General features: G+C 36.1%; 3 protein-coding genes across 3 annotated transcripts in view; 1 reads left to right on the top strand and 2 right to left on the bottom strand.

Moving 5' to 3' along the window:
* LOC141327608 (GTPase IMAP family member 9-like) overlaps positions 1-1743 on the top strand; it is a 7585-nt gene extending 5842 nt beyond the window's left edge. The window contains exon 3 of the mRNA XM_073835359.1: positions 470-1743. Coding sequence (XP_073691460.1) covers positions 470-585 — 116 coding nt within the window. The 3' untranslated portion in view covers positions 586-1743. The remainder of the gene's footprint in view (positions 1-469) is intronic.
* A 7251-nt stretch (positions 1744-8994) lies between these two features.
* On the bottom strand, positions 8995-10429 carry LOC141327485 (uncharacterized). The gene has a single exon (XM_073835351.1). It carries the CDS (start codon positions 10397-10399, stop codon positions 9557-9559), a length of 843 nt encoding a protein of 280 aa, XP_073691452.1. The 5' UTR covers positions 10400-10429; the 3' UTR covers positions 8995-9556.
* A 3217-nt stretch (positions 10430-13646) lies between these two features.
* LOC141327274 (uncharacterized) lies at positions 13647-15226 on the bottom strand. The gene has a single exon (XM_073835333.1). The coding sequence runs from the start codon at positions 15158-15160 to the stop codon at positions 13931-13933; it is 1230 nt and encodes a 409-aa protein (XP_073691434.1). The 5' UTR covers positions 15161-15226; the 3' UTR covers positions 13647-13930.
* Positions 15227-16359: the final 1133 nt, after the last annotated feature.

Genomic DNA, 16359 nt, shown 5'->3' with positions numbered 1-16359 from the left:
CATTTGCTGTGTATCAAAGGTAAGAAATGATATAAATACTGTTCAGTTTCTAGCAAAGAACTATTGTTTCATGTCTTAGGACATCATTGTATCGTCACAAACCGCAGGGTGTCATTTGGATTTGTCTGTGGAAGGTTTTTTTTTTTTTCTTTGAAAGGTCTGGTGCTCACCCACTGCTATTAAATCACTAACAGACTGCAACGGGTTGAGTTAAAAATCTTTGTTTGTGTTCTCCTGAAAACGCCTACATATTGGATGCCCTGGAGGTAAGCAGACAATCATAAAATTTTCATTTTTGGGTGAACTATCCCCTTAATATAACATTAAAGAAGCTATGTTTAATTACATGTTTTTTTATTATTTATTTTTTATTCTAAAGTCAGCTACATGTCAGATAAAAGTATATGAGAAAGTTGTTAATGCAGTTTAAATGAACATCATGTTGAGTGATCTGATGTTTCTGTTGCAGTTTCAGGAGAGACTCCAGCTGAAAATGAGATTAATGTAAAGAAAGAACAAAAAACTGGATCTGGGCAGATTGACACAATGATCACCGTCATCTACAGAAAACGAATGCTTGGATAAAAATATGCATCAGAAGAGACAGGAGTATGAATGGTTTCCTCAATCAGATCGGCAGAAAATATACCAGCGTTGAGATGAAATACTGAATCAGACACACAATGGTGGGTATGAGCAGAGCTGGTTCACTGTGTTTTTAATTCCCTGTGTGAACATTGGCTTGCACTTCATCCTGCAGCATCTGGACAGACCAGACTAAACTAGCTTTCTGTTCCAAGCCCTATCTGTCAATGGATCACCAGCTTTCTGATCGATAGGGAACAGCTGGTGAGACTGGGGAAATTCACATCAAGCAGCCGCACCACCAACACTGGCGTCCCTCAAGGTTGTGTTCTCTCCCCACTGCTCTTCTCGAGGAAGAGACCTGTCCCCTGTGGAGAGGCATGCTCAGCATTTAAGCAGCGGCGGGGATGAGGCTTCATTCACTTCAAGTGTGCCTCATCACACACCACCTGACCGGGTTGTTTGGCACCCCTCCTCTCTTACACACCCATTCCCGTCGGGAGCCTGGTCAAGGCTGGCGAATAAGAGATGGGGTGATGATGATAATTATGGGGGAGGCATTATGGTCAATTTTCATATCGTCCTATTGTCAGCCTGTGAGATCCCTGATACACGATACTATCCTGCTAATTTAAATAATTCTCTAGGTACTTAGGACTTTGTGTGTGTACAGAGCACTGATGGTAGTTCTATCGGAGAGGTTCCAGTTTACTTTCAGTTTCATTCTCTGCTAGCCGATATCTTAAATGACTAGTAAAATGTGCGTGCATGAATTTATTTACATGTCATATTGCGATAATGTTATTGTTGCATGTCTGATCGTTGTCATCAGTTCATGTTGTAGTTCAGTTCTTATAGAATGTGGAGAAGCGATGCGTATGTTTAGTGTCATTTTATCGCATAAAAATTAACGCATATAGATGTTGCTGAGTTAAATGTTTATGTTTACTACAGATGGATTCTGATATATTGTATTTTTTTTATATTTCAGCCTAAACCACATTTGACCACCTCTGTTATCCTAATGACTGGATAATATAATATAATATAATATATACCATATAATAATGATGGATGATATAATGCTTACATTTCCTCAGTTATTATGTGACTGTGATTATGTGACTGTTGAAATAAAATAAAAAAAATATAGTCTAATGGCAGTCATGTTCATTTAATCTGTTTAGTTGTGCTTTGTTTAGAGAATATTTGACAAAGATTCAAAATCTTCAGAAGTTGAGAAGTGCATTGTGATTGTCTTCACATGTGGACATGAACTGGATCAAAGCACTGATGAACATCTGGAGCAGAAAGATCATGAGGTATATATCTACAGTATTTAAATGTGGCTGAATGTGGAGGAAAGACTCACTGCTTCAATAATAAAGAGTAAGTAAGATGACCAGATACGAGATGATCAACTACTGCAGAAGACTGAAGGAATGACGATGGAGAGCTATCAGCTGTAAGTTTTTTTGGCAGATGACGGGTTACATTCAATGTGAAGTGCTGAAATTTGTCCTGATCAGAGTAATTACACGCCTCTGCAAGTCTCTGAAAGTCAATGTCCCTAAAAAGAAAAGAGTTTATTGAGAATATTGAGCTTTAATTGAACATCATGTTGAGTGTTTTGATGTTTCTGTTTCAGGAGAGTCTCCAGCAGCAGATCCAGATTCATGAGAGGAAAAGTTTTTTTTATCTTTTGAAAGTATTTGTTTTAGCATTTTCCTGATATTGTTGTTGTTTGCTTGATGTTTGGGATTTGGCTTCAGTTGGATGCAGTGAAGATGGAGACGAAGTTGAAACTCGTCAGGGAATGTTTATAATTAACTGATTAATCATAAAGACGTTCAAACTGATTAATCATCATGTCATTATTGTCTATCGAACAGTGCCGCCTCAAGGAATAAAGGTGAATTGGATGTATTTAGTCATCAGATCATCAGAGAACCCTATACACTTTTGCAAAAAAAAAAACAACAACAAAAAAATTATAATAAATAATTTGTTATTGTTTATTATTAATAGATTGAGGAATACAAAGAAAGCTGATGTCAAACATAAAACAATGAAGGAGGAAGAGGGTAGTAAATGACGTCCCTGTCGTTAAAGACCTGAGGTATGTGTAAGTGGCCACTAGAGGTCGCTAGAGGTCATTTATTCACAGTCAGGTCATTCATGTGACCCCAGGAACCTGTATAGCTCATCAACAGTGTCACCTGTTCAGATTTCTCTTGTCCAAGAAGCTCAGTGACTGTTTTAGTTGTATTATCTTGTGTCCTCATTGTGTGCTGTTTAGCCCAGAGACCATAAAGCCAGCAGCTAATTCAGAAAGCAGCAAGTTAAAGTTTGCACCCTTGGTGAGCGGAGCGAGGTGTGTATCCTTTAGTTTCCATGCTTAATAGATGGAAAATCTTTAATGATATAAGATATCCTACATTGACTGTTTTGTTTCTGGTCTTGTTTCGGGAAGGTTTCATGTTATCTCTCGAATTATTGTTTATGTTTTAAATAGATTTAAGGGTCATTTAATGTGTATTAATACCTACTTACATCCAAATTTGCACCTAATATACCTGTACCTAGTTAGACATACTCTGTATATTGTGTTTTTGCTCTGTATATTGTGTTTTGTGTTTTTGCTATTTTGCACTTTGCACTTTGTCTTGTGTACTTGTATATTGTTCTTTTTTTATAATCTGTCTTGTCTTGTCACTGTCACTCTATTGCACTGTGGAGCTGCTGTCACTAAAACAAATTCCTAGTATGTGTAAACATACCTGGCAATAAAGCTCATTCTGATTCTGTATGGCATATATACAAATGTTGCATGATGCACTGTAAAAGGTGTGAGGATTTATTTGTAAATTTGTGTTATGCCAAAGGCTTGTTAACCAGCTATTTGTGTGTTTACTTCTAGTTTTCACAGTGCTTATGCTGGTTACAGAAGAATAAAACTGATTGCACCCATTAGAGACTCTCTGCCTCATATTTAAGAAGCCAATGGCTGTTACAGTATGCAATGGGATGGCCTGGATGAGTGTAAGATTACCCAGCCTGAAATTTTCTCCCAGTCTGCCACTGGTAATTTGCAATCCGATTTAAGCAGCCAGTGCTGAGACACAGCTGCATTTCAAACCACCTTTTAATTAAATTTAAAAAATAAAATTAAAATAAAAATCAGATTAAATTTTTTTTTTTTTTTTTTTTTTTTTTTGACCAACTTTTCAAGACCCATCTGGATAAAATCTGGATATACAAATATGAATTTAATAAAAAAATAAAAAAAATAAAAAATAAATAAATAAATAATAATAATAATAATAATAAATAAGATATTTAGTCTCTCTCTGTGTCTGTCTCTAGTCTCTTCTCAGGTGTCTCTGTTGCAGAAGAATGCCTCGTCTCCAGTGTTGTGTCATGTCACAGGTTTTTCTCCAAATAATGTTCAAGGCTGCGTTCTCCGATAACGTTGTCTCTTAGCGTGCTACGAAGACTCAAAAGGTACACCTTAACTACAGGTATACCTTTCCTACGTGTGTTCTCCAAACTATACCTTAGGATATTGCTTAAGGTAAACCTTCTTAAGTGTGACCTTAGCAGGTGCTGTCCATGGTGGAGGTGCTGAATCGGTTGATATCGATGCCTCGGTGATCGATTGTGCGCTCTTTCCTTCACAGCGGTATAGGTAAAGTATTGAGAAAACAATGTTTTGTTTTGTTTTTTTCATAAAGAAGCGTTTTAGAAATAGTACAAACTGCATTTATCGGGGCTCATTGAAATATGCACATGCAGAAATACATGTGTATGTGTTTCAACTTATTCTCATCATTTTGCGGACGAATAAAACGACTTTGCAATAGCGTTTAATGCATAAGCCAAAGTCCATTTTTGCGTGCATATGATACGCCAATCCTTCCAATTAACTTCAATGGAGAGAGGATGCGTATAAATACCACGCATCATCTTTTATATAGATGATATAAAAGAGGATGCGTGGTATTTGTATGCATCCTCTCTCCATTGAAGTTAATGGGAAGGATTGGCGTATCATATGCATGCAAAATTGGACTTTGGCGTATGCATTACACACTATTACTCTCCGCGCACGGCGCCGTCTTTGATTTAAAACAAGTACTCACTGTCTCGCTGCCATAGCTATAAAGTTTGTGTAAACTCATCTTTCTTTATATAGACTCATAGCCTTTTCTGTCAAATGGTTCGCCCGCTGATGTGCCTCGAGATAGTAATTAAAAAAAGCTAACAACCATGGAAACTTTATTAATGAAAACACTTCCATACACTGGCCAGAGGAGAACTGGTCACCCGACTGAGCCTGGTTTCTCCCAAGGGTTTTTCTCCATTTCTGTCACCTGTGGAGTTTTGGTTCCTTGCCGCTGTCGCCTCTGGCTTGCTTAGTTGGGGACATTTTCCAGCGATATCGTATACTATTTGAACTGAACTGGATGATGATATCACTGAATTCATTGATGAACTGCCTTTTACTGAAAATTGGTTGTTTACAATAATGCGTTACTTACACACTATTGTTCTGTTTAAATACTGTGCAGTTGCTTTGACACAATCTGTATTGTTAAAAGCGCTATATAAATAAAGGTGACTTGACTTGACACTGGGTGTAGGCTATAACAACTTAAGTATTTTATGTGTAAAATTTTAAAGTAAAGTAAAAAATGCAATTTTAATACTAAATCAGATTTTATATTAAATGTTCATATAAAGTTTTCTATTTGTAATTAAACTGCGATGTAAAAAAGCTTTTTGCGTGGTGCCCACTAGCGGTATGAACCGTCAGCAGCGGTAAGGTATAGCTAAGAGCGCTCCAGACCAACCTTACGAACGTATGACTTACAGAAGGTATACTTAACAAAGAAGGTTTCTGAAAACACATATTAACGATAAGGTACTTCTTAAGGTACAACTTAAGAACGACGTTGCGTTAAGGTGGTTTCGGAGAACCCAGCCCTGGAGAGTGAAGAAAGAGTGTCTTGATCGCCTCCAGGAGGCTGGAATCAGTATAGGTCACAAACCCCACCCTCTCCATCGAATCTAATGGAACGAGAGTCAAAACTAAATCGTTTTGGATGGAAAGCAAATAATGAGGATTAAATTGGATTAAGTAAATGTGATGTGGTTATTCCCAATGTCTGTAGTTTATTTTCAGGTTATTAATGATAAAAAACAAAACAAGAATCTAAATATCATCTATCAGTGTATGCTACAGAAATGATTGCACTATTATTGGCTCTTCAGTGGGTTGAATAATATACCTGAAGTCCTCATATGTTCAGGCTGTGTTTTACATCTTTAACTAGACGAGACATTTTATCAGACATCGTACAAAGTTTGTTCAGAATGCAAACAAAAACCATAATCTCTTTTGTATGGATAACTGCACATATAGGAATAGAAGGAAATGAAATGGTAGGTCAAATAGTGAGAGAGAAAAAAAAACTTTGCTCAATCATTATTTACAACAGGATTAAAACACATCTTCAACATTACAACATGGTTTAGTGTGGTGCACATCAACAAGAGGTCCGTACACTATAGTAACCAAGCAATACAACTGTTTATTGATGTAAAATTCAGCCGATCAAATTATGATAATAATAGTCAATAATGATATCATCAATAATAAGTAAAAGCATAAAAGGATTGACAAAGCTGGATAGTTATATGCTGAACCCCAAGCAAAATAAAGATATAATGAACAGGCTTATCTGAAGGCCAAGGCTAACATTCCCAGGAGACTAGATGACATATTCTTTGAAGCTCCCTCCCTCATTGTTGTTCATCTCCGTTGAGCGCACAAAAGCACAAGATGACCCATCTCTTACACAGTTGAACATATTGTAATACAATCTAAAAGGTATGGTATCGAAAGATTACAACTTACAGAAGAACGTCAAGATTCAGATTGTGTCAAAGCAACTTCAAAGTATTAAATTATATACTTCATATAGTATATGCAGCTAAAGCTGGTTTGCCAGACGCCATAAAATGTCAAAGAAGAAGAAGCAGCTTAATTGGGTCGAGGAAATGCAGCTATTGAGAACAGTTATTTGCTCAAACTCTTACTCTGGTTTAGTAAGTTTAGTAAGTGGCAAGTCAACATCTACATATTATGTGATATCCTACAAAGCATGTTCAAAATTCCCCAGTATAGATTGAGCATATATTTTTATGGCATGGACAGTGGATTGTGGTGAGGGCCATTCGACGACTAACTTCACTGTATTCAGAAAATAAAAATACAACCAGCAGGCAAAAGTAATTAATACAATATCAAAAATGATAATGCATTACTAAAAAAAAAAAAAGCAGCAATGAGCAGCAAAGCTGCATGACAGTATATCTTGCATCTGCTTTGCCTAAATATATCATAAGTGAAATAATAAATATCATTTAAAGTAAAACAGAGAAGAAAATGGTTGAAGTGTCACAGCACAGTCTTCAGCTTCCTGAGCAGAACAGTTTGTAAAAAGCAACGTTCCTTCATTAAAAATAGAAAACTACAATTGACGCATGCATAAGACAGTTGAACATAATATGAAAACACATTATGATTTATATCATGAAGCAAAATCATATACAAGAATAAAACTTTTTGAAATTGTTCTTTTTTTCGAGTTGATCTCAGTTGAATCTGCTGGTTTTGAAGATGAAGATGAACTTTATTGACTGTGAAAACTTTAGATGATGTTTCTTTGTCATGGCTCTTGATTGATCCAGATGATAGTGTATTGCATGATTCATTTTTGTGTGCAGCATCAGATCTGAAAGTGCTGGATCTGAAGATGATCTACTTGCTGTGAGTGTTTTTTGTGTGACTGCGTACTAGTGCGTAGAGAAGATAAATGTCTGAAACAGATCCCACATTCAGTGCAGTGATACGGTTTCTCTCCAGTGTGGATCCTCTGGTGCCGTTTCAGATGTCCAGCTGTAGTAAAAGTCTTCTCACACTCAAAGCACATGTAATCTCTCACACCAGCGTGTATTTTCTGATGTACTTTCAAACTTTGTAACTGTGAAAAACTCTTTCCACACAAATGACATGAATGTGGTTTCTCCTTTGTATGAACTCTCAGGTGTGTCTTCAGGTTTGAAGCACACAAAAATGTTTTATCACATTGATCACATGTGTACAGTTTCTCTGCAGTTACCCCTACTTGATTTTCTCTGCGTCTCCAACAGTGTACAGAAACATTCCACTCGCAGAGAAATGCAAGGCAATGCACACAGTTTGTGAAGTTCTCAATGCCCGACTTCGGCGAGTGGAACTCTTAACACATTTTTATATCAATGGATTTTAATTTGAATCGCGATGACTTGAGCAGGCTATTGATCTGTCTGCCGCTGTTTGCTAGGTGACGGTCATAACTTTAAAAAACAAAAACTTGAATTTAACAAACAAAAGGTTTTCCAAATATATCTCTAAATTAACTTTATAAACTAAAGAAACGAAAATAAATGTAATCACTTTGCTATTACAAACAGCAGCTGTGTAATGAGGAAGAGAAAGAGAAAGACAGACAGTCGGACTGGAAATTCAGTCGGCCAAAAATGTATGAGCTGTCGGACATTTTTGCAAGGAATGTTTGTTTAATAGCCTATTTAATATTCTTAGGCTACTTTCTTAATCAAATATATTATTTCTTTGATTTATTTTAGCGTTTTTAGGCTGCTTGTTTGCTGACTGAAGTGTATATATAAAGAAACAACGTGCCACCGTCACAGCCCTATTCAAAACTGAGACGATTTCACCTCAGCAGAGCTCCTCTTTCTCCTTACGGTTGTGGTATGTTTTCGACACATTATACAGACAGACAGTGTTACAAAAACTATAGAAGTAGTTTTCTCCGTCTCTACTATCCAACAGCAGCTGTTTTGCGATCGCGCATTGGCTGCTGTGAAAGTAGGCTAGCCTAAGTAGGCTTAAATATCAAACATGTTAGATATAAATCGGGGCAGCACCGATCTGTGTGCTAGCAGACCCGGAGGTGCAAGATTCGATCTTCGAACGCCTTACATTACCAGGTAATCTCCGCCGAACATCGGGGCCGATCGAGGTGCTTGACAAGATTTTTGCGCATAAGTTAAATTCGCATTTTTGGATGGAAACACAGCTTATGAGGCGCCGAACTCTGCTGGCATCAGTGCGGGAGAGAGATAGAATGTGTCCACTCCGCTCTGCGCTTAATTTTTTTTTTTTTTTTTATATATATATAATTAACCAAATGTCTCTGCGTCGCGCGACACAACGAATCGATTATGAAATTCGTTGCCAACTCTTTTAGTAATCGATTTTTATCGATTCGTTGTTGCAGCCCTAATCGAAAGATTACAACTTACAGAAGAACTTCAAGTCAAGTCACCTTTATTTATATAGCACTCTATACAATTCTGATTGTGTCAAAGCAACTTCACAGTATTAAATTATACACTTCATATAGTTCATGCACCTAAAACTGGTTTGCCAACCTCTAAACAATGTCGAAGAAGAAGCTTAATTGGGTGGAGGAAATACAGCTATTGAGAACAGTTATCTGTGGTTTATCTTAGATTATTTGTTAGTTTTAGTTAATAAACTTTGTTTATTTAATGGCAAGTCTACATCTAGACAAGACATATTATATGATATCCTACAAAGCATGTTCAAAATTCACCAATAGTGAATTGACAGATGCATTCGAAGACAACTGAACATAATATGAATGAAGTAAAATCATGTACAAAAATAAAACTTTTTGAAATTGTTCTTTAGAGAGGAACTTTGGATACATTTTCGAGTTGATCTCAGTTAAATCTGCAGGTTTTGAAGATGAAGATGAACTTTATTGACTGTGAAAACTTTAGATGATGTTTCTTTGTCATGGCTCTTGATTGATCCAGATGATATTTTATTGCTTGATTCATTTTTGTGTGCAGCATCAGATCTGAAGATGATCTACTTACTGTGAATGTTTTTTGTGTGACTGCGTAGAGAAGATAAATGTCTGAAACAGATCCCACATTCAGTGCAGTGATACGGTTTCTCTCCAGTGTGGATCCTCTCATGTGTTTTCAGGACTCCTGAGAGTCTGAATCTCTTGTCGCAGTGTGAACATATATAAGGTTTCTCTCCAGTGTGGATGCTCATGTGACTCTTAAGTTGTACTTTGTGTGCAAAAGTCTTCCCGCATTGATCGCATGTGTAAGATTTCTCTCCAGTATGGATGCTCTCATGTCTTTTCAGGACTCCTGACTGTCTGAATCTCTGGTCGCAGTGTGAACACGTGTAGGGTTTTTCTCCAGTGTGAATCCTCTGGTGCAGTTTTAATTTTTCAGCTGTAGTAAAAGTCTTTTCACACTCAAAACACATGTAATCTTTCACACCAGTATGTCTTTTCTGATGTGCTTTCAAATGTTGTAGATGTGCAAAACTCTTTCCACACAAATGACATGAATGTGGTTTCTCCTTTGTATGAACTCTCAGGTGCTTTGTCAGGCTTAAAGCCCACAAAAATGTTTTATCACATTGATCACATGCGTACAGTTTCTCTCTAGTGTGGATGTTCATGTGGACCTTAAGATGTGATGATTGTGAGAAACTCTTCCCGCACTGATCACAAGTAAACGGTTTCTCTCCAGTGTGAACTCTCATGTGAATCTTAAGGTTTTGTTTGTATGTCAAACTCTTTCCACACTGAGTGCAGGTGACAGATTTCTTGGCTCTGCTTTTCTTTAAATCTTTGTGTTTGGTTTGAGAGCGACTCATTTTGACATGATTTCTCTCATCAGCTTCACTCATTTCTCCATTCTCCTCATTTTCATCAATAAACTCTGAAATAAAAATAAAAACATTTCATTTTCATAAACTCGTTTAAAAATAAAAGAGAGAACCATGAACTTGATGTAAGAGCAGAAAGTAGACAATTGCCATACAAAAGATTGATCTTAAAATTGGACTATTAAATGTTTAATCAACTACACGATTATCTAACATACTTTTTGTATTATTGACTCACTATTTTCCTATTTTATACTGTAATTCTGCTTTGAAACAATCTGCATTGTTAAATGCGCTATATAAATAAAGGTGACTTGACAAATTTTATTTAAAGAAAAAAGTACCCAGTTCATAGAGAGTCTCTTATTATTTGCTGGTTCATTATTACAAAAGAAGTTTAAAGAAAAAATTAGGCTACCCAGTTCATAGAAAGACTTCATTTGTGAAACTATTGGTCCTAAACAACTCCGTCATCAAATAATCATTAGACACAGCGATTGTTTTTGCCGGTTGAATGGAGGACATTTGTTCAAATAAAAGTCTCCTCTCTTCACTGAATACACGTTATAAATAAAATTACACAGTTATTCATAAGTAAAGCTGACATTTACCTCAAATTCCTGCTACACTCAAACATAATTACGCAAATGAAGATATGCAGGATAACAAAAAGCAAATAATAGAGACGAAATAGAGGACTCACCGGACAACTCTCTCTCTCTCTCACGCAGCTCCGCTCTCTAACTCGCGCATGCGCACATCGAGTGATCCTCACGAGCGCTGAAGATGAAGAAAGAGCGTCTCGATCGCCCCCAGGAGGATGAAATCAGTATAGGTCACAAACACCACCCTCTCCATCTAATCTAATGAGACGAGGGATAAAACTAATTTATTTACACTTCAGCATTTAAAAATAGGTTTAGAAATTTGGGTTTTGACATTGTATGTATTTTTTTAGGTTGAAGCTGAAACTGTTGTATTGGGATACTGTAAAATGACATTCAGAAATACACCCAGTTAAAAGAGTCTTAGAAAACTGAATGTAAATCTAAATAGTTTTGGATGGAAAGCAAATAATGAGGCTCATCAAATTGGATTAAGTAAATGTGCTGTGGTTATTCCCAATGTCTTTAGTTAATATCCAGCTTCTAGTTTTAAATCTTCAACTAGAAATTTTATCAGACATCTTAGAAGGAAATTAAGTGGTGGATCAAATAGTGAGAAAAAAAACAACTTTAAAATAGCCAGAAATAGAGTTTAATCTTCAGATGAGTACATAAGAAATAAAATGGCTATATATGTGTGGCAAAGTAAATTGATGGTGAGAATAAAGGACAACATTTATATAATTTAAAAAAAAAAAAAGTTTTTTTTATGAATTGAAAGGAAAGACAGCTGAAGGATCCTTTGATCCTCACATGCAGACTGTTTATGTTTTGATTTGTATGTTTTAATTCATTTATAATCATTAATTTACATAATTATTAATAATCATTTAATAATCATTAGTCATTTATATAATGTATTATTTGATTGTTTATTAATTGATCATTATCATTTATCATTATATTTCTAATCATTTATCAATTTATTGTACTTATATTTCTTTGCATATGCATTTTCATTATTGTTCAGTTTTATGATTGTGGGGTTTCATGAGTTGTTTGGTCTGCATGAACGAGAAATAGATAAGAGGAGATGTTTACGGAAACCCAAGGTTTAATGGGATGTTGTCATGAATCAGTCAGTTTGATATATCGTTGTTTGCTAAACTGTGTTCCTCAGACGAAGTCTGAACATTGAGACATACGCAACTAAGATTGTGAAATAAACTCTGTTCTACCTTTTTACCATCATCACTTCGTCTCCTGCTTCTGCTCTTTTCTGGCCTTCATCAGTCAACTACTTGATTGACAGAGAACTGTTTTTAACACTCGTTTTGGGTATTTTGGATACCAGACAAGACTTGCTGTTAACAGAGTTTGGGTACAGACAGCGTTGCGACTAGTTGTTCTGTTACCGGAAAAACTGATATTTCCTGACAAGATCTGGTGTCCGGGGCTGGATCTTTTTTTAACTTGACGTGGGGACTCGAGCTAACACAGCATTATATCTAGTCTTAGAATTGGACACACTGCACTTTATCAATCATTATATACAACAGGAAAACATGAGTATGGATTTTGTGTTAAATATGATCTTCTTGAAACTGTATGTTTTAGTATGGTTTCTGTTTGTATTAAAAACTCAAAGTGAGACAAGTGTGGTGTGTATCGACAAGAGGAGGTGCCAGTAAAAGGTCCGTACACCATACTAATCAAGCAATACAACTGTTTATTGATGTAAAATACAGCTGATCAAATTATGATAATAATAATCAATAATGATATCATCAATAATGAACAAGTAAAAGCATAAAATGATTGACAAAGCTGGATAGTGATATGCTGAACCCCAAGCAAAATAGCAAAATAAAGATTTTTATTAAGTCATAATAAACAGTTTGTTCTAGGCTTATCTGAAGGCCAAGGCTAACATTCCCAGGAGACTAGACGACATATTCTTTGAAGCCCCCTCCCTCATTGTTGTTCATCTCCGTTGAAAAAAAGCACAAGATGACCCATCTCTTACACATGTTGAACATATTGTAATACAATCTACAAGGTATGCTATCGAAAAGATTACAACTTACAGAAGAACTTCAAGATTCAGATTGAGTCAAAGCAACTTCACAGTATTAAATTATATACTTCATATAGTATATGCAGCTAAAGCTGGTTTGCCAGACGCCATAAAATGTCAAAGAAGAAGAAGCAGCTTAATTGGGTCGAGGAAATGCAGCTATTGAGAACAGTTATTTGCTCAAACTCTTACTCTGGTTTAGTAAGTTTAGTAAGTGGCAAGTCTACATCTACATATTATGTGATATCCTACAAAGCATGTTCAAAATTCACCAGTGAGCATATATTTTTCTGGCATGGACAGTGGATTGTGGTGAGGGCCATTCAACGACTAACTTCACTGTATTCAGAAAATAAAAATACAACCAGCAGGCAAAAGTAGTTAATACAATATCAAAAATGATAATGCATTACTAAAAAAAAAAAAAAAAAAGAAACAGCAATGAGAGTAGCATGACAGTATATATCCCATCTGCTTTTCCTAAATATATTATAAGTGAAATAATAAATAGTAATTTAAAGTAAAACAGAGAAGAACATGGTTAAAGTGTCACAGTCTTCAGCTTCCTGAGCAAGAACAGTTTGTAAAAAGCTACTTTCCTTAAATAAAAATAGAAAACTACAAATGGCACATATTCATTATAAGACAAAATGATTTATATCATGAAGCAAAATCATATACAAGAATAAAACTTTTTGAAATTGTTCTTTAGAAAGGGACTTTATTTTCGAGTTGATCTCAGTTGAATCTGCTGGTTTTGAAGATGAAGAACTTTATTGACTGTGAAAACTTTAGATGATGTTTCTTTGTCGTGGCTCTTGATTGATCCAGATTATATTCAGATCTGAAAGTGCTGGATCTGAAGATGATCTACTTACTGTGAATGTTTTTTGTGTGTCTGCGTAGAGCAGATGAATAAGTGAAACAGATCCCACATTCAGTGCAGTGATACGGTTTCTCTCCAGTGTGGATCCTCTCATGTGTTCTCAGGTGTTCTGACCGGCTGAATCTCTTGTCACAGTGTGAACACTTATAAGGTTTCTCACCAGTGTGCATCCACTCATGTGTTTTCAGGTTTTCTGACCGGCTGAATCTCTTGTCACAATGTGAACATATATAAGGTTTTTCTCCAGTGTGGATCATCTGGTGCTTTCTTAAACTGCTCGCTGTAGTAAAAGTCTTTTCACACTCAAAGCACATGTAATCTCTCACACCAGTGTGTATTTTCTGATGTGCTTTCAAACTTTGTAGACGTGAAAAACTATTTCCACACAAATGACATGAATGTGGTTTCTCCTGTGCATGAGCTTTCAGGTGTGTCTTCAGGTATGAAGGCCACAAAAATGTTTTATCACATTGATTACATGCGTACAGTTTCTCTTTGGTGTGGATGTTCATGTGCTCTTTAAGATTTGACGATTGTGAGTAACTCTTCCCGCACTGATCACAAGTGAATGGTTTCTCTCCAGTGTGAATCCTCATGTGACACTCAAGACTTAGTTTATATGGGAAACTCTTTCCACACAAATGACAGGAATATGGTTTCTCATTTGTATGAGCTCTCAGGTGTGTCTTCAGGCTTGAAGCCCTCAAAAATGTTTTATCACATTGATCACATGTGTGCAGTTTCTCTCTGGTGTGGATGTTCATGTGGACCTTAAGAGTTGTCGATAGTGAGAAACTCTTCCCGCACTGATCACAAGTGAACGGTTTCTCTCCAGTGTGAACTCTCATGTGACACTCAAGACTATGTTTGTATGTGAAACACTTTCCACATAAATGACATGAATGTGGTCTCTCATTTGTATGAGATCTCAGGTGCTTTGTCAGGACTGAAGCCCACAAAAATGTTTTATCACATTGATCACATGCGTAAAGTTTCTCTTTGGTGTGGATGTTCATGTGCTCCTTAAGAGTTGACGAATGTGAGAAACTCTTCCCGCACTGATCACAAGTGAACGGTTTCTCTCCAGTGTGAACTCTCATGTGACGCTCAAGATGATGTTTGTTTGTCAAACTCTTTCCACACTGAGTGCAGGTGAAAGATTTCCTGGCTCTGCTTTTCTTTAAATCTTTGTGTTTGGTTTGAGAGCGACTCATTTTGACATGATTTCTCTCATCAGCTTCACTCAATTCTTCATTCTCCTCATTTTCATCAATAAACTCTGAAATAAAAGTAAAACAGTTCATTTTCAGAAACTCGTTAAAAGATAAAAGTGAGAACCGTGAACTTGATGTAACAGCAGAAAGTAGGCAATTGCCAAACAAAAGTTTGATCTTCAAATATGACTATTAAATATGTTTAATCAACTACATGGTTATCTAACATACTTTTTACATTATTGACTCACTATTTTACTAATTAATACTGTAAATCTGCTTTGACACAATCTGTATTGTTAATAGTCCTATATAAATAAAGGTGACTTGACTTGACATGCATTTTGTTTAAAGAAAAAAGTACCCAGTTCATATTATTTGCTGGTTCGTCGAGATTATTCAACAACTCCCAAGATGTTTCGTATTACAAAAGAAGTTTAAAGAAAAAAGTAGGCTACCCAGTTCATAGAAAGACTTCATTTGTGAAACTATTGGTCCTAAACAACTCCGTCATCAAATAATCATTCGACACAACGATTGTTTTTGCCGGTTGAATTAGGAACATTTTTTCCAAGTAAAAGTCTCCTTTCTGCACTGAATACACGTTATAAATACAATTACAGTTATTCATATGTGAAGCTGACATTTATCTCAAATTCCTGCTACACTGAAACCTAATTGCGCAAAATAGCATACGCAGTACAGCAAAAAGCAAATAATAGAGAAGAAAAAGAGGACTCACCGGACAACTCTCTCTCTCTCACGCAGCTCCGCTCTCTAACTCGCGCATGCGCACATCGAGTGATCCTCACGAGCGCTGAAGATGAAGAAAGAGCGTCTCGATCGCCCCCAGGAGGCTGGAATCAGTGTAGGTCACAAACCCCACCCTCTCTATCTAATCTAATGGAACGAAAGACAAAACTAATTTATTTACACTTTAACCTTTAAAAAATATGTTTAGAAAGATGTGTTTTGACATTGTTGTATGTAGTTTTTATTGGGTATGTTGTTTTCTTAAGTCGAAGTTGAAACTGGTGTATTGGGGACGATATCAGAAAACCATTATCTATTTTGTATGGATACCTGCACATATATGAACAGAAGGAAATTAAGTGGTGGATCAAATAGTGAGAAAAAACCACAACAACAAAAACAACTTTAAAATAGCCAGACAGAGAGTTTAATGTTCAGGGCTCAGT

Source organism: Garra rufa, chromosome 1, assembly GCF_049309525.1.
Source record: "Garra rufa chromosome 1, GarRuf1.0, whole genome shotgun sequence".
Lineage (NCBI taxonomy): Eukaryota > Metazoa > Chordata > Actinopteri > Cypriniformes > Cyprinidae > Garra > Garra rufa.
Note: the sequence above shows the minus strand (reverse complement) of the source record. Positions and strands in the feature narration are given on the sequence as shown.

Coding starts and splice junctions, on each gene's coding strand:
- LOC141327274 (XM_073835333.1), bottom strand. CDS start 15,160: ATGAGTCGCTCTCAAACCAAACACAAAGATTTAAAGAAAAGCAGAGCC.
- LOC141327485 (XM_073835351.1), bottom strand. CDS start 10,399: ATGAGTGAAGCTGATGAGAGAAATCATGTCAAAATGAGTCGCTCTCAA.